We start from the raw sequence: 18,862 nt of genomic DNA on the forward strand, positions 1-18,862 counted from the left end.
GATGGCTTGTTGCCGTGGAAACACCTGCACATTGGATGGCGATCCAAGAACACAAGCGAGCTGATCCAAAATTCTTCCTCATTTATCTGCGTGTTTTTGTTTCCACAACCCCTCCTCCGAAGAAAAAGGGAAAGATTTCCGACGTTTTTGATGAATGGGGATCATCAGACGGGAATGTGAAGGGAAGAAGCTGGCGGTGGAATCCAACGAGGGAAGCTTTGCTCATTTTTACAGCACACATATCTGGATGAAGTGAAACCGACTCGTGGTATAACAATGTATAAAAAATATATATATATAAGCTCCATAATACACTAATGAAGTCTTTCGACCTCAAGCACAGCTGACCACTTTAATCAGACCCCTGGAGGCAAATCTACAGGGACACAAACTTCACATACATCAGACCTGACGGGGGTTCCCGGAGGCCTTGCTACAACGGGGGACACCACCCCACCTCGGTGCTGCAGGTGCACAATGGCGTCAGTCAGGTCACAGTCGCAGATGAGTTATGTTCTTTGTATTAGCCTGTTGTGGACTTTGCGTCACGCTTGGTTAGCTGGCTACGCTACATTAGCTTAGCTGAAGAACATCATTGAATTCTTTGAGTTCAAGTTTTGAAGCAGCTTACAGAAGACTAGAAGGGGATTTATTTTTATTTATTTATTTTTTACTTTGTATCAGATATACTTGTATGATCGATAGAGGCTACAAAAGAAGTTATGCTGAAAAACAGACCAACAGATGCTGGTGGTCAGGAAGGAGTTTCGATTCTGGATGTCGTGTCACGCCTGCTTTATCCGCTACATAAACATCAGGTGGACACTTTTATGACCCTCGCGTATGTTTTTGACGCAGTATGGCTTCACTGAAGATCCATGAAGGCACCTCGGGGAAATATGCTCCATTTTGGAGAGGCTTCCAGAATACTGGACCGGGACAAGATACTTGGTTTTGCGCTTTGGATCCGATATTTTATGTGCCAGATCTTGTAATGAGGGCGGCTACAGAAGACTTTTTGTTGGAAAACAGATGCTGCAGAGCTCGACAAGCCATCCAACAAGGAGAACGATTCTCTTGACGATGTTTAACTGATGTGCCATCTTCCTCTGCTCGTCCGCCTTTCCTAATGGATCCTGCAGCGACGCGGAACGACGGTGGCCGGGAACGTCAGTCCCATCCCCGTTGCGAGCTTCGGAGGATACAGGAGGAGTCCGATTGCACTCGGTTTCTCATCCCCACCCAATGCAAAGATGCGATGGTTTCCCATCTGGGGGATCTCCGGTTTCTGTCTTGAACGGCGTCATACTGTCGCTCACCAGAGGACGCGTGTTTGGAACATCAACGGGAATGTTTGCTTAGCTATTTTGACACTTGTAGCTTGATGAAATTTGCTGGCTCTCGTTTTATTTTAAATTTGAAACATGAAATCGACCTGAAAACGTTTGTTTGGGATCTCCAGGCTGGCGAAACACTCGGCTTGATCGGAGTTGTGTTCTTTTATTAAAATCACATGATTTATTTTTCATTATTCATTTTTTTGTAAGTCTAATGTATTAAGTACTATCATAAAAATACAGTTAAAAGTTTGTTAAGGAAAGATTTGATTTTTCCAACTGTATGTCCTGCTGTTTGCGTCTTGTTGCTCACCTCTGACGGACGCCTCACTGCTCCTCCGCAAATTGACGCCAGCTGTTGACGGTTGCAGTGGAGACAATCGTGGAGCACATCAAACGCAAGATCATGAAAGAGAAGAAAAAAGAAAGAAGAGGATGGTCAGTGTCAAATTATGTCTCTGGCTCGACGGAGGAAACAGCCGCGACCTCTTTCGCTTTTATCCTTGGCTCGGGTACACATGTTGCTCTTGGGGCTAGTTGTTGACACGTGTGACATCTAAACCCTCTCAGGAAGAACACGGAAAAGCTCACCTAGCGATGACATAAATGGGGGCTTCGACAATGAGGTGGTCCAGACGATGAAAGGCAACGTGTAAACACCCCTGTTCAAACGTCATTTTTTTATACTTGAGACTGACAAATACTTTCAAAATGTGTATTTATCATTGTGACCTATAACCTAACTCCTATTGGAATGGAAACCAACAAGCTAAACCACCAAGGACTGTTACCAGAGGAAGAACAAGGACCGTTGAGAATGTTCCTTAAAACATTACTTGTACAGTCTATAAAGATTTTATGACAACGACAGTTTGACCCCGGAAACCAACAAAAATAAAAACAACAAATGGGCAATTTTCAAACCTGACGATTTAATCCACAGAAGAAGTGAAGCAAATTTGAAGCAGTTGTCTTAAATCAGGATGATAATGTTCCCGAGTTGCGGACTAAAAGCTTTAATTGAAAAACCTGTTGACGTGTACACGAGGATCTTTTGGGAGGTTCCCACACTGCTGGGAACACGGAGGCTTCCGGGCCCTCCGCTGATGGATGAACCAGGCCGCCATCTACACGGGGAATATTTATGGGCGCGCACACGTGGCCACATGCGCCGCGTTTGAATGCCATGGCTCAACTTGTAACAGTTCGGACTGAAGGTCAACGCGGGGACATCCCAGAGGTGGACTCCAGCCCAAGGATCCCGATCCGGTCTGTTTCGGTCATCAGCGCTCATGGCTCGTTTTTAATCATCATCATGCGATTCAGGAAAACTGAACTTAAAGGCCCGAAAAGAAGACATTTATCAACTGCAAATATTCTCGTTTGTTATCTACAGCGGCCGAGCAGGTGCACTGATGATGTCATTTGATTTATACATCAACTCCGTCCAATGAAAAGCATGCGCGGTAATCTATCATAATCTATAAATACGTTTATGCTGATACAAATCAACAGGAAGCCCGATTCGATTGCTCCTCCACGAAAAGTGAACTATTTGTGCACTTCTCTTGATATCGCAAAAAAAAAAGCCCCTAATAGAACCTATGACTGGAATTAAACATTTTAGCACCAGAGCTGCATGTGACTTTTCTTTGGGTTTATAATCCTTTCGTTTGATCAGCGTCCAGATTCATGCAGACAACTCACTTTCCAGTTTGGAGCGACCCAAAAAAAAAAAAATGGTGCGGCTGATTAACTGGTGACACCACCGCTGTCCCCTCTTTATATTTAATTGCTTCTATTTCTTAAAGTGCCTGGCGCGCTTGCCAAGTGGCAGCAAAAAAAGATGACTGATGGCATCGTAAAAACAGCCTCGTCCGCCACTTTTGCGAGGAGACGCTTGGCGCGGTACTCCGCAAGCCGTATTTCATCTCGCGTCGAGCGCTCTTAGACAAATTTGTTGGTGAGGAGATGCTAATGGTAGGGGACTTCCTGTCAAGTTAGGGTCATAGCTTTTAGTTTCACATTACAAATGAAATGATTTTAAATCATATAAATGCTACTGTACTGTCATTTTATCATATGGAGTTAAAAATAGTCAACATAAAGTCGACAACGTTTTCTGAATTTCCCAAATTTAGGGGCAACAAAAATTAGGAGATTTTGTGGGTCCTGAAAATTGGAAAAGGCTTCTGTTATTGTTAGAGTAAAAAAGTGAGTCATTTATTTAGTACATGTCAATGTCATGATGTCGTTTACAAATTTAGGGACTCGGGGGAGGAATCACATTTCCCCTCACCCAAAAAAAAAAAATGAAGAAAATGCAGAAAGAACTGCAATATTCTTTCCTAGCACTTAATCTAGTGGAACGACAGTTTAATGACAACTGAAAATATCGCCGCCGCGTTTTGCGGGCGGGGTCAACACCGGGACAGGGCGTTTAAGGTTTGTGGGGGAGTTGCGGGAGTGATCGTGATCTCCTAAGCTGTGGAGATGGAGGAGATATCTCCCGGGTCATGTAGCCTCAGCCACAAGGATGGGAGGCAATCTTTGGAGCTGATTGCGCTGAATCCTCATCCAAAGGCGGGTTAGGATCAAGTGAAACTAAAACCGTTTCCATGTGGGCCCAAGAGCCAGCGTGCTTCTGGGAACGGGAAATATTATCAAGTGGGAAAGAGGAAAACGCTGCGACAAACATACAAACAAGCACAAAGGCACCGGCCTGTCTGCGCGGGCGGACACGACGCCTTCGGGGTTTGTTGTTTTGAGAGGCGCCCTACGCCACCGTCTCCTTCGATATCGCAGACGAGCTAACGTGGCGTCTGTAACTTTTTAGATTAAGGCTATTGGCAGCGTCCCAAATTCGCTTTGTGACCAAGCTCCAAACTAATTTAGGGGAGAGTGGGGTAAGATGCCAACCATAGCAGAAATAAGAAGCAAGTCATGCTGCATATGTAGCAACCTAAGCTAATGTCAGCTAGTTTACAGAGCACATAAAGTGAGGCTACATAAAATTTTGCTCTAAAACTGTAAACTTGAAGTATACTTCACTTTGACTTTTAGCAAAGTGTTTTTTCAGTACAAACTGAGAATACGTTTGTCTCCTCTATTAATAATCAAGTCCAAACACAAACTAGTTGAGGTTGCTCGTCACTTTCCAAAGTGTCTTTACGTGCCAGAGGCGTCGTGAAGCATTAGGCCAAGCAGTGTGATGGCGGGGAAGGTTCGCCAGTCGCAGCCTGTCTGGCTCCAGCGTCATCGCGGTTAACACTGATGACATGGAGACGAACCGTTTGACTCATCATTTGCTCGCCATTCAAAACGGGAGGAGAGGTTTTGCTCGGGCGTCGGACGATCTCCTGTCAAAACAAGCCAGACCGCCGCCCACACACGTGCTGCTTCCCTTTAAATCTTCCATGATTGACTCAAGCTGAAACCACTGCTCAATCCTGAATTCTAATATATGAATGGAGCCCTTTCATCCCGATTAAATGCTAACCTGCTAGCCACTTAGCTCGTGACGCAAGGCAAAAGGGTGGGAACACAACCAGGAATTTTCCCTGGGGAAGGCCCAACTGTCAAGACCTTTTAACAAGAGTTGACGCGGCTTTTCGGAGGTGTGTTCCGAGGCAGCGCCTAGGCTGGACCTCAGATGGGTGCAGCATCTAACCACCCCTAATGAAATTTGATTACGGTTACGTTGCGAAAGTCCTTGGAACCCAAGGAATTTCTAAAGAACAATTACTTAGATGATCTTCGATGATAAGAATTCAGCAACAACGGTAGAGAAAGACAAACACAGTTATTGAATAGTCTCAAGAAGCAAGTTCCGAACTCTCTTTAGGGACGTTGTGTGTATGGTCGGAGTGATCTCTGCAGAGTCAACATCCGCTCAGTACGCTAACTGCCGAGTGACATTGTGTAAACTCCCGTTGCTACTTTTGAAGCTTATCCAGGATTGCCGCAAGTAAACACGTCACGCCGAAGCTCCGAGCCGCTTTTCAGGTCAAACATGTCGACTAGTAAAACAAACTGTGCTTGTCTAATCCCGCACCGAACATATTTCACTTAGAAGCGTTACGTTTTTAACAGGATCCCCATCAGGTGATGATGAGTAACGACGCGGAAATTCCTGCAGAACTTCAGAGTAAGAACTCTCCCGTTGACAGCCACTTCCTCAACTCCTGCCTAAGACGCTGAGGATTCTCAAATTCAATGTTTTGCCTCAAGAAACTCAGTTTGATCATCCTTCACCCGTACACACGTCTTTGATTCCAGCTGTCGTTTGCAGTCTTGGGAAAAACGTGATTGAAAACTACTGCGGGGGCGGAATCATCTTGACGTGGCGTAATCGCCGCCGAAGGTCGGCATGTTTGCAGTTCCAGTAAAATGGTTTTCATCTACGCAAAGCCTCCTGGAGAGTTCTCGATGGAGACATTTGACACATTACCAACTTTTATTAGGTTAGCCTTTGGCAGGCCGCAGGAATTGTTTTGTAAAAATGTTTTTGATCGATCCCGTTTCATGTGGACGTCACTTTGTTGACGTACTCGCTTTTATGAGTTGAATAACTCTGGCAAGGCATGCATTTGATGATAGGCTAATAAAGAAAATTCTGGCAGGTCTAGTTAGTGCTACGAAGCCTCCTTTCACCTCAAAGAGTTCTTTTCCAAATAAGAAGTGTGGTATCAAAGCGGTACACGCTGCTACCTTTCATGTAGCAGCGTAAGCCAAATTCTTTCGCAGTGCGCCAAAACCCTGCCAATGGAGGGCAGAAACCGGATTAATGGGAAGATTTTGTCATCTGGCCTAAAAACAAATCAAGCAAGTGGCTGAAACAAAAGAGCTCAAGTCTCATTCAATCTTCTTCAGACTAAAGTGCTCCCTAGCGCCAAAAATGTTCGAGAATTCCAAGCTCCAATTCTCTAGAGGTCTTCAGATTTTAGGAATCACTCCCCAAAAATCCGACACAATGTAAAGGATTTATGCTACTTATAAAACAGATGCTGCAGGGGAGATTTGGCTTTTAGGTGAAATTTCAGGATGAACCTTAAATGCACTATAACATGATAGATGAATTTCATTTGACCTTTTCTAAATATGTGAAAAACTTTCAAACGTGTTTAGAGTTTCAAGACTACGCCCTTGTTGTTCTCAACAAGGCAAAATTCACAGCAGGTGTTAGATCCATAAATTGACCAATACATTTCTTGGTTCAATAAGAGCAATCATCGTGCAGTTCTCATTTTCATGAGACCAAAACGATAATTGATTGGCAGTATTGACCAAAGATTTTTTTGCAGTGGTTAAACAAAACCCCAGGTTCTAAACAAACAACTTTGGGAGCAAGGCTTTCTTGCAGGAGCATGTTTTGTACGTTTGTCTGGAGTTACAAATGGTACAATGGAGGCGTGATTGAAAGCCCGCCGACAGCTTTGGGACCGACTGAATTCCTCCCACTTCTCTCACTTGCGTTCCCACATCAGGACAAAGGAAGCCCGCGAGCATTTATTGTGGTCAACGTGTCAGTTCTATAAATATTTTCTCAAGGCCGACAGCATTTGCGGCGATATGAGGAACCGGTTTTCCGAGTGGGACCTATGGGACACGTGCACCTGGAGTTCCGAGCGCCTCCGATGACACTTAGAGTGAGCGCGGTGGACATGATGCATTGGTTGGGAGTAGATTGCGCTTGACGTCTCCTACACCGCGGTTGGGAAAGGGTCACTGGGAGTTTGCGGTGTTGTGCGCACGTTAACACGGGACAGATGCTTTGTCAGCGTCACTGCACCGTAGTCTAAGGTTTCCTAAGGGACACACTCTTTACTCTGGCCAAACGAGCAAACGAATGGGGGGCATGTCTGTTCTCTCCAGGAAAACAAGACTTGGCAATGACATAATGACCACCCGCTCGGGATTATGTGGTGAAATCAAATGCTCCCAGATAACGCCCACGGTAGAGTTATGTTTTGTGCGTGCACCTTGTATTTTTGAAAGACCTAAATGAACTGATTTCAGTGGCCAGATGGCATTTACAGGGAGTCCCTGGATTATGACTAAATTTAATTTTTACGTTAGCGATAGACAACAGTATGACAGTTTTTGACTTACCTGTAAATTTGGGAGTCACAGGTACCTACGGTAAAGCAAGTTTGTCACGAGATCCAACGTGAAAGTCAGTGAGACAAATTCGATGCATGATATTCGAATAAAACAAGCACACCACTTTTCAAATGTATCTGCGTTGGCTTTATTCATGTACTGCACAGTATTTCATTGCGCTTTCGTACTATATGACAATAATGGCGATTATTATATACTACAAAAAAGGTTGCATAAATAATTTAAATGTGGAAAAAAATAAATATGCAGTTCTTTCGTTAGTGGAAATCGTCCCCTCTCTCCAGTCACTGGTTCCCACCTGATTCCCCCCAGCCTGGTAAGGGCAACACTCAGGTATGCACAACCAGTGACAAATGTTTTCCACTTGCTTCTTTTTAAAAGTCCCCCAAAAACAAGCAAACATCATCAGGATGCTTTGAAATCGGTGGGGAATGACACGTGCGTTGGTAAAGGGGGGGTATGTCTGGATAAATGCCCACCTCGTCCACAAGAAAAATGGCGAAGCGTGTTCTTGGCGTATTTACAGAATGGCAGGAGGAGGATCACTCTTCTATCAGGTCCATTCGTGGGCTCACTGAATTGGTAAATCCAAGGAATGCCGAGTGCTCGTCATCACGTGAGAGCGCCACGGGGCTATTGAGGCCTTGGGGGGGAGGGGGGGGCAAAGAGGTGGGAGGCCTCTTTGCGAAGCTGTCACCATCCCTCCTTTGGAACCCCTTCACCCTCATGAGCTGCCAGTGTCCCGTTTAGACAGATGTAGATGGATTACGGCCCCTTTGGTGCACCTTGTCGGTCTTAAATGCAGCAGGGGAGAGCTAGCGTCGTGTGTTTGTACAGATGGCTTTGAGGGCCCGGCGGGGAGGATGTTTGCTACGCTTGAGATGCATTTATATCAGGACGAGGACCCACTGCGACGTCTTCTCATAGCGAGTCCCGGACATTTAAGGTTTGTCATGCAGAAAAGTAAACTGAGATTGGCAGAAAAACACTTGAAGTCAGCTCAGCTTGTGAAATCGCTCTGGGGTGAAATCGCTCTTGCATTTCCTCGGAGATCGGTCAGGTTTGCGTGTACTCGGGAGATTCTTAATACGAGTTGTCTGTCAAGGGCGTGTTGTTCTTGTTTCTGTCCTGGGACGAGCGGCCGTGCTTCTTCTTGCGGGGCAACCGCGGGACCTCCTTGGCCTCGGACTGGTTGTGGTGCGGCCGGAAGCGCTTGCACTTGCAAGATGTGATCATGCGGATCTTGTAAGTCCGAGTGTTGCCGTTGGAGCAGTGCAGCTGCACCCGGCGCGTTCGCGAGTGCGCCGGGATGCAACGGTAGTCCGAGGTTCCGCCGCCGGTCCTCCACCACTTGCCACGGCCGATTGAGTTGGGCATGAGGTGTGAGGGCAGACACTGGCCCGAGCACACTAGCTCTTTCACCGGCTTGGCGCTACGACAGGATCCGTCTGTGATGTAGCGGGTAGAAAGCAGCTCCCTGCAGCTGAGCTCCGAGGCGCCTGAGAAACAACAGCGGGATATTGCCGTTACGCTCGCTTACAAGACAAACACTGGAAAAATACATGGGCTAACTGCCTCATCACTGACTAACCTGATGGCCAATGACTCAACAGTACTTCGTTTAAATAGTGGTAAAGCCGACCTCTGCTAAGTTTGTGACTGAGAGATCTTGGGGGCGGAACATGCAGCAGGAGCATTGACATCAACAACAGATTTGAAAAACAAATATATTTGTTCAAATGTGTTGTGCCAGCCTAAAAACCACCAGAATTAGAATTTTAATACGCTCATGGCTCAAGGTGTATCAAAAATTAATAGGATTTTTTATCTAAATAGAAATGGCTTGACGCCTACCGATAATTCTCAATGTTTGAAATACCCATCCCTAATTGCAAAAGTAGGTCAGAACATTAAAGCGCGATTTGCTTTTCGAGATTCAAAAACAACCATATTTAGTCGAGTGTTTGTTAATTCAATTTCATCCACGCTCCCTGGTGGCTACGGCCTCCAGGCGCAGACGTCCAGCTGGCAGCCATCAGCTGATGCGGAGGAGCCAGTTGAGCACTCCATCAAAATTAATGGAGCTCTGAGCCTGGCACATACAGTCGTGCTGGCCTTCGGTAATTTTCGAACTAAAGACTAAACGGCCGTCTAGAGCAACAAACACAACGGAGAAAACAATGTCATCTCCAGTTTCGGCCGCATCTTTTTAACGGACGCATGCAAGGGCCATTGTGTTGTTGTTTTGTGAGTTTCTTTTAGGGGTGTATTAAAAGGACCAAACAACGGGCGAGGGATCTGCTTTCCTGTGGGCCCACTTCACAAAAAGATGCATGAGAAGTAACCTCCGTTTTATTCTCCTAGAGAAAACCCGATCCCGATGTTCTTTCTATGGCTGCAGTACACAACGACGGCTCGCACGATCGCTCGGTATCCGCATTTTTAATGACTCTGGACGTTTAACGAAAAAGTAGTCACATGACCCACAGAAACTTGAGGTCATGTTAAAGATGTAGCTTCAATTTAGGGTTGTTTATTTTACCTTAAAATAATTACGGGTGTGCATTGCTACTAAGAGACGATTCGATACGATTCTCGATACGATTTTAAAATATTTCTGACTTTAGGTTGACACTACGCATTTGTCATGAATTATGCTTGTAGCTGACAAAGAATTTTCTTAAGTAAAGCCATAGATGGGGAATTCGCCAATACTGTTGTCACTGTTGTTAAAGCTCCCTAGTGGCATTCCTCTATGATGCGGCTATCCTATCGTAAAAATATCTGTCTAAAAGTAAAACGACTAAGTCGTCAGGAAAAAGTTAAAACCTTGTGAGCTTACTGAAAACGGCAATGCAGTGTTTTGGAAAGCACACAGGCAAAAGAAGACCTCAAATCTGACACTTGGCATTTGGTTAGATCTTCATTTTCCCTTCTCAGGCCACAGGTGGGAATCATTCTCAAAGGCAGCGTAGCGTTAAAAAAGCAATTTCCAGAGTCCCTCATGGAAATACGCAGCCAGAAGAAGGCCGGTGTTTTCTATTAAGGCCGACATGTTACCGCAATCAGAAGCTTGCATCCCTAAGCGGAGCTTGACTAATAGTGTCAAGCGAGACAAGCAATAAACTGATGAACAAATAAGGGGTTTCCGATATCTGTGTGCAGGCTCCACTTCCACGCGTGTCAGAAAAGAAACCGCAGGAATGTGCGTGTAAATTTGATTCAGACATAATCAAATCCAATTAAAAAAAATTGAGTTGAAGTGTGCTAACTAAGATGGCTTTTTGTTAAATATTTCAAATAGTCAAAATGTGATGTACCGAAAAATTTAGCTGATAAGCAACCTAAAGTTGAAGCATTTTTGATAACTAAAATAGAAAAGGTATCAATATAATTTTAAAAATGATGTTGCCTTGTGCTGAAATGATATTATAGTTAAAGGCTTGTAATGATTTTTAATCACTTTCTGGATTTAACGAGTATTTAAATTTGATTGTCAAAGCTTTGAACAGGAATATTCTACTTGGAAAAAAATCTGGTGGATTTCAGGTCTTTTATCCTTTTGCCTGTGGGCTTTCCAACAATCAAACATTTCAAATGAGCACACCGTGGATGACACTAGCTGAGATTTCCTATCTTTGTCTAGGTACTGAAAAATGTACAGGCATGAGGAATAATAATCACTTACTGTAAGAGACTGAGTTGCTTGTTCTTCCTCCTGTTTTGGCCCTGTTGTTGTTATTCATGGTGTTGTTATTGCTGTTGTGCGAGTAGTCCCGTATGAATTCCGTGCCGTCGTTGGACACCTGCCTCCAAGCCTTGGCGGCGGCTCCGGAGGCGCAGCAGCATCCGCGGAGCAGCAGCAGGCTGAGGAGCAGCGGGGGAGCAGCGTGCATGCTGCAGCCAGGAGGACGACAGCGAAGTGGGGCAACTGGGGGAGGTGGTGGTGCTCGGTGGATGGGTGGGTGGGCTTGTTGTGGAGAGCTGAGAGACGCGCTCACGCCTTTTAAAGCCTCTGGCGAGAGGCTGCCAATTAGGCGGTGACGTAGAGGGAGAGGGAGGGCACCAAGCCGAGGCCTCAGACTGAATTCATGATGTTGCAGGTTTTTCCTTTTGGTGGGCCACGCTGTTGCGTCACCGCATTGCGAGTCCTTCAAAATCCTGGCACCGCGGCTTTTCTTCTGGTCTTATTTTTGCCCCAGATGTTTGTCGTCTTACTACACCCTTAAAACTGCAGGGTGAAAACTTGGACCAACCCGGAAAGTTGGGTCAAATTGACCCGACGTTGGATTGTTTTTAACCCTGCATTTTTAAGCATATTGCATTTTTTGCATAGTGGTTATGTTTTCTATAATTCCCCGCTGAAAACCTGGGTACTAAATGCAAAGGCCGCTGCTGTTTATGGATCTGGTTCAAATTAGACCTCGTTGACGGAGAGCCTCTAGGCATCCTCTGCATGTCGGCGCTTTGACGAGCGTTGACAGATGGAGAGTCCTCGGAGAAAAGGGGAGGATTCCAAATTAAGATCTCCACGCTTTCCCCACGGACTCGGTTTAACGTCAGGATGACATTTCGCTTTGCTCGCATTCACTCCCGGAGACGCAATCGTCCCTCTTGTCTTGGCCTTTTTTTGTTTCTCGGTGCTCCTGACTCTCTTTGATTTGTCACACATAAAAATCAAGGATGTAGTTGACAGAGCCAGCCAAAGTGAGCCTGCGCAGATTCACGTCTGCTCCTTATGAGCTCAGGAGTAAAACCGTTGCCCTTTCTTTGCTCCAAGTGACTTTTTTTGATTCATTGTTTGGCTCTTTATCACCCTCAGTACAGAGTGCAAAACAAGGTGAATGATTTGTTTGATTAAGAGTCTGATGCATGGGTTGGGTGACTGGGGAAACACTGCCCCCTAGCGGGAGAAAGGGCAAGGGCAATGTGCAAATGTTGAAAATTGAAATAATAATTTACTTACGGTGTGATCTGGGCCTGTTTTGTTGACTACTAAACCATTATTAAGTTGTGCATACACTGGTTAAATTGACGTTTTTGTAAAAGAGCATTTCATTGTTCTGCCTATCATTATTATAGATAGTGCAGTACTTTATAAAATTATACATTAATAATCTACTTAAGCAAGATAAATAATTAAAGTTTGTGAATCATGACAAGTCAATGGGCATTGCACATTCATATAATACAATATATACAGATATAATGCATGAAGATTTGATGCAATGGCAAATAATTCATTTTGGTAGAGGATAAAGAATATATGCATTAGATTGAGTTAGCAACAAATTTGAAGTTTCTCATTCAAAAAACTTAGTAAGATCTCCTGTCGTCCTGTTTTTTTTAATTTTACGGGTTACACATATGATTTGTTTTTATAGTATTGTCTCACAATATACGTTTTAATGAATAGCAGTTAATTCAACCGTGTAGGTTTAAAATGTGCTCTATACATTTGGATTGAATTAAAGTCATAGTAACCTTATATTCGTCATGTTATTTGATGTGTTGTGTTTACATGCCGGTATCTTCTATTACGAGAACACAAAAGCATGGCTAGATGCTTCCCATGTGTCGTTTAACAGCGAGAAGATGCTGCGTTATGTTGTGTGAAGTAGTGCCAAGCAGGGACGGAGCACCTCGCGACAGATGTCAGTCACAATCTTCATTTGGACCTTTATGGTTTCTTTCACAGAGCCCCGGGGGTCCAGACGAGCGTTTTGTTTTTTTAATTATCATTGCAGTAAAATAACAATCACGTGCGTTGGAAGAAAGCCTCTGGCGTTGCAGCTGATGGTAGACTTTCATTTAAATTAAGAAAAAGGCATTTTGGTGTCTCTAATCTGTTATCATTTTGTTTAATCCACTAACGTACACCGACGGAATAGTTAAATCGATAATTTCTGTCTTTATAATAAAACAAATTGGAATATGAAACAATCAAATGAAAAGCAGTAAAGAATGATTTACATAAACATTCTGCAAGTGTAAACCGTTCCGCACTTGCCCCTCGTAAAAACTCACCGACGCAGATTTTATGTTGCATTTTGACGCCCCGCGGTTCGCCCTTGGTATGCGATGCAATTGCGAGCTGAGTGTCAATCAAGTTGCAATCGTGTCGACATTAGTGTTGTTGTTGCACCAACATGTGGCTGCAATCAGCATACGCAACCACAATAAACACCAGCAACTAGCGGTCGCACACTTGCAGGCCTCAGATATGTGAAGCACGCTGGATGTAAATGTGCTGTCATGTTCTCGCACGAGCTCGGCCAGGTCCTTCGAACAAACTGCGCTTAACGCCGACCTGAATTTATCAAATGTGACAGCTAAATCTCAAGTTCAAGAGCCGACATATGGCAGCCCGTTTCCAGGGATCTCGTACTAAAAAAAAACTACTTGGAAAAGTAAAGGTCTGAATCTGAAAATATGACTTATCTTCATATCTTTCAATGGACACCAAAAGCTGTTAGGTTCCTGTTTATCAGCTGGCCTGGTTTTTTTTTGGGTCTTTGGCAGTGAACGAGGTCAGCCGGAGTTGAGTGCCTGCTACGGGGCAGTAAAGGCACAATAAGCGCAAAAATGGATGCTCGCAGTACTCTGATCTTTTATGAGTCTTCCACGCAGGAAAACTGGAAATTTAACCCTGGCGGCAGTAAATCCCCAAATTGTCATTGTTTGTCTGCAGACTATTCAGAATATCTATCGTACTTCCATTGAAGCTGCCAAGAAGGAAGTTGGCCTGTGGGAGCGAGGCTGGCTGGACTTTAGACACTAAATGGCGCTCTTTCCAAACAGCCCTGAGGCCTTTGCTTGTCGGACATGTGTTGTTCTTAAGGAGTCAGCTAAACATTCCCAGAACATTGATCACAGGTTTTGATAGAACGGCTCTAACGCTCCTGAAATCTTTCTAGGGGTTAATCCGAGAATGCCCGTTGTCTGATTAGATCTTTTATCTATATCACCGAATTTTTATTTTACGATAGTTCATGGTTATGGGTTCTCTGGGACCAATTTGACTATATTGCAGAAAAGGGGAAGTATTTCTTGGCATAAACAATTTAAAAAAAATCCAAACAATCTACAATTAAATTTCAGATGATTTAAAGGGCAGAGTGGTTTCTCATTGAATGTCAGATCTCCCGGAATTGTATGCCAGAGGTACTAATTGAGCATGTAAGTACAAGCAGACAAACGCCAATACGACGCGTGGTTATTTTCAACTCTTTTTTTTCCATTACAAGATCAATAAGTCAAGCAAACCAGCATGTGAGAATAATCTAGCCCCTGCGGTGTTTAATTCAGCGAAGGATAATGACAAGCAGAATGTCTCCGTGGCGGTAGTGCGCTGTCTATTGCAAGACCACCCATGATGTCGCTTCTCTTCGCAGAAACATTACTCGCTGGCATCTTTCCATCGGGTATGACGGCACCTTTGGGCAGAAGCCAAGGTGTGACATGACCAGTGTCCTGCTGCCTTAGTTGACAGCAGCACCACGGTGATGTCAGGTTGTGCTACAAGTGTACAATGGGAACAGTGTTCTTCTTCTATTCGTGGATTTTGAAAGAAAACTTATGTACAAATTAACATTTAAAGGTGAATGTTACACAAAGTTCATCCAACCTGAAGCTTGTAAATCAGAAAGCTAGAATAAGCAGAAGTTGGGTTGTCATTACTTGGATTGTGGATTGTATTGGATCTGGCTCCTTAAATCTGATGTGTGTACGTCTGGCGCCGCATTGTGAACATTTCAAACGCTTTGTGTAACTTGCATTGTTCCGTGTCAGAGGTGTGACGGCGCGGGCAGCAACATCTGGTTGCACAACAGGATGATCATGAGCAGCCTTTAGCAATTAGCGAGGCAGCTAAAAGATATGTTTGAAAGCTCCAAACACCACGCAGGTCTGTTTTTTAACAACGCCACCTGACTTTTTACACTCCGCCGATAGTGAACGTCAACTAGGGAGACTTTAGAAATTCAGCATAATGTTGGAAGAAGGGTGGATTCAAAGTGAGACTTGTTACCAGGCACTTTATATTCGAGCTGTTAAAAATGATCGTATTAATCGACAGCTAATCGTCAAGAGCCATTTTTTTTTCTATTAAATGGTCTAAATACTACTTACTTATTTTTAATCACTAAACAAAACCAAATAAACAATACATGAGGTTTTGTAATACACTTTCATGCAATTATTTGATTACTCGAATAACGAATTAAAAAAAAAATGTTTTATACGGAATATCAATTTTATCAGGTGGTGGCAATTACTAGCCACTAAGTGTTTCGTTTACGTTAGCATTTTGAGTTGCTCGTCCTCCAGGGAGAGAACACTGATGGAGGGTTTTAAATGAACTGACACGCGATGGTGTTGGGCGTGATGTTGTGGTTTTATAATTGTACTGGCAGCGTTCACGAAACATCCACATGCTGTGCAGTCCAAAAAAAAAAAAAAATCCAGCGCAGGATGAAACAAGCGGCACTGCGGGCGAAAGGACTTGGAAGTAGATCTGAAGAGATGGATCCTATGCTCCCTCCCGCCTTCATATTTCCTGATAAAGCAACGCTGTGCCACAGATGTGCTTCGACAACGGCCTTGAAGCATCACTCATTCTCTTGATAAGCAACGCAAAGCAAAAAAAAGGCAATTTTTGGAAGGCCGGACCATCAGGAGGCCGACAGAATTCTCCTGCCAATAACATTCTCAGTAGTGACTGATGAAAACGTCAACAGCAAAAATACCTGCGACTGATTACATGTCCTGTTTCTCACTCATGAATCATTTCCTCCATAAACAAGCATCCGACATCAGGTGATGTTAGCTTAGCGGATATGAACAAATGAGCACATGACTCACGAAAATAAACACGTTTCCAGGCATTTGAGATATTCGAGCCGAACAAGTAAATCGGAATTGACACCAGCTCGTGTTTCTTCAAGCGAACCGCAGGATGCAGTCAGCTCTGATTTTGGCTGGAGTTGTAAACATTTCCATTCACAAGCAAACACATAGTTGGAATACATGTCACTTCATTACGCTGATGAGACTGGAGAGCTGTTTTAGAATCAAAGTGGCAGTGAGGGACCAATATAACCTGCTTGGATACATTTCGACTCGCAGTGCTTCCTGTCCTGTGCTGGGCTCTTGGTGCCTGGCGTGTTTCTTCACTGGACCCACCTGGATGCGGTTGTTTTCAATTTATGAGCTTCAGAATTAATGCAAATTAAGACTTTGAATTCAGGTTTCCTGGTTGGCTGGTACCCTCGAGGGCCCACACAGCTGCCCACATTGCATGCACGAGAAAGACCTGGTTTTCGGAGTGAAGGACTCCCCAACACCTAGATTTTGAGAATCACAAGTCAAGAAACAATTAGGCCAGATGATAACTCAGTAGTTTATTTTTAACAAAGATAAGAAATAACAATCAAACAAGAACAATCTTAAATCAAGTGCACTTCAACAAAGCCTCGCCCTCCCGCCATGTGAGGTGAAATAGACACACTGAACGACACACTGTAAGGCTTCAGGTGGGCTGCGTCGTTTGGGTCGTCGGCATTGTCGTGGTCATCAGAATGGGAACCGGGACAAAGCAGGAGACAGGTACGGCGGACTCCTTTTGTGCGAAATCCATTCAACGATAGGGGCGTCCACACTTGTGTCTGCACTCCACCTGGCCCCAACTCCCACTTTGTTACTCCTTTCCGGCGCTTGTTTAAAAAGCTCTCAGGTGGGAAAAAGTGTCGAGGGAAAAGGTGAACGAGTTCAAGCCAGATGAGTTTCCACGATGTGCGGAGTATCGCTTATCGGTCGCGCGGGACTTCCAACAAAAGGAGACTTCAAGCGCAGATGTCCAAATTACACCACGGGAGACTTTACGAAATAAAAAAATAAAATAAATCACAGGAAGTTATCTGGGAGTCAAATGAGCCTACTTTTCAATGTTTCACAATGCTCGAAACCAGCAATGTGGATCCATTACAATTACGGATAACGGGTCCGTGATGTCAGTTTGTCAGAGAAGCGCCTTTCCCCACCCAAAACATTTCAACTAAGATACACGTACGTCGTCCCGTGTAAGCGCTTAACCGAACGTTACTAACGGACCGATATGTCAGGCCAGCTCGGACATTGAATGCAGCAATTCACCACTTAGTGCATGTTACATATTACATAGTATAGAACGATATACAATTTGACATTCGCGGTTGTGAAACCAACACAGCGGAGCAAGTCGCCGGTTGCGTGTTGACGTTCAACGACTAAATAGTAGCGATGAGATGAATTGTCCACTTGGAAATGACTGATGTGGAAAATACAAGAAGATGACTTTTGGGACAGGTACAACCAGTTGGAGTTAAAGCATAAAATTGACTGGACAGTAGGTGGCAGTATTTGTTTGCAAAAGCGTCATACAAATGAATTATAGTTTGATGGCTAGCACAAGATACACAAATGCTCAAACGCAAAGTCATAAGTATTCAACGGGGAAGATGTATATTGGTCCGTTTTTGAGCGCTTTAAATTTTGGGTGCTGAGAGGAGTTCCATCACTCACTAAGGTTCAAGTTGAACTTGAAACACACCATAAACTTTACAGGTCAACTTTGACCTTGGACTACACATGTTGAACTGTTTTAGAATATTTTAGGAAATTATATTAATTAAAATGAATTAAATAAAATGTTACGAAATGGGATCGATTTGATAGATTTTCTGGCTTTAAGGTTCTGTATCCGTGAGACATTCGGTGTGGTCTTCAGGACGTGATGAGGTGCGGAGGGGAAAACCACAATGTGACACATTTTTGACAAAGATCTCAGCTTGTTGAACGAGCGCACCTGATGGTTGTTGCCAAACATTTTGGACAAACACAACCGAGCGCCGTGCTGGCCAAAGGACAAATAGTGGGCGAGGCGGGAAGCGAGGTTGGGTCGAGCCAGAATGGGGGAGACTGCCTTGCAATGGCCCGCTCGATAAGACTTGACCTGCCGACGCATGTTTGGACGTTAGCGAACGCCGCCGCTTCAAAACTGTGATGCATCTGGCAGCGTTTAGTCATGTCTGCGTCAAGTGGGGGCCCAGTCTTTGCTGCTGGAACACATTTGGTTGGACATCTACCAAACAACCACTGCAGTCGCAGAAAACCTCCTCAATGGAGCTGCTCTCTGTAGCGTGATGGAAGGACGCTCCCTAGTGGAGGCTCCGTATAGTGCTTGAAAATGAATCCAAATCTTTTAAACACCTTCTGGGTACATCATGGGCGTTAACAGTCGCTTTGGGAAAAGCGACTTTTGTCGCTAAGCGACAAGCAGATATGAATGCAATGACATTGTGAGCACGATCTGCCACCCGTGTCGCAATGTGAACGCACAATTCATGAGTGCGGATCACACGATT

General features: G+C 44.3%; 2 protein-coding genes and 1 long non-coding RNA gene across 3 annotated transcripts in view; 1 reads left to right on the plus strand and 2 right to left on the minus strand.

Moving 5' to 3' along the window:
• dusp3a (dual specificity phosphatase 3a) overlaps positions 1-18,862 on the minus strand; it is a 33,659-nt gene that overhangs the window by 10,311 nt on the left and 4,486 nt on the right. The window contains exon 4 of the mRNA XM_049760160.2: positions 1,651-1,692. Coding sequence (XP_049616117.1) covers positions 1,651-1,692 — 42 coding nt within the window. The remainder of the gene's footprint in view (positions 1-1,650; positions 1,693-18,862) is intronic.
• LOC125991774 (uncharacterized) lies at positions 5,115-5,964 on the plus strand. Its single transcript, XR_007489446.2, has 3 exons — positions 5,115-5,342; positions 5,430-5,484; positions 5,616-5,964. It is a non-coding gene; the product is annotated as an uncharacterized lncRNA (long non-coding RNA).
• sost (sclerostin) lies at positions 7,564-11,446 on the minus strand. Its single transcript, XM_049760166.1, has 2 exons — positions 11,149-11,446; positions 7,564-8,959 (listed from the first exon to the last, which is right to left on the minus strand). Exons 1-2 carry the CDS (start codon positions 11,354-11,356, stop codon positions 8,544-8,546), a joined length of 624 nt encoding a protein of 207 aa, XP_049616123.1. The 5' UTR covers positions 11,357-11,446; the 3' UTR covers positions 7,564-8,543.

The sequence above is a fragment of the Syngnathus scovelli genome, chromosome 21 (assembly GCF_024217435.2).
Source record: "Syngnathus scovelli strain Florida chromosome 21, RoL_Ssco_1.2, whole genome shotgun sequence".
Taxonomy (NCBI): Eukaryota; Metazoa; Chordata; class Actinopteri; order Syngnathiformes; family Syngnathidae; genus Syngnathus; species Syngnathus scovelli.

Coding starts and splice junctions, on each gene's coding strand:
- sost (XM_049760166.1), bottom strand. CDS start 11,356: ATGCACGCTGCTCCCCCGCTGCTCCTCAGCCTGCTGCTGCTCCGCGGA. Junction 8,960..11,148: donor AAGCAACTCAGTCTCTTACA/GTAAGTGATTAT, acceptor GTTGTTTCTCAG/GCGCCTCGGAGCTCAGCTGC.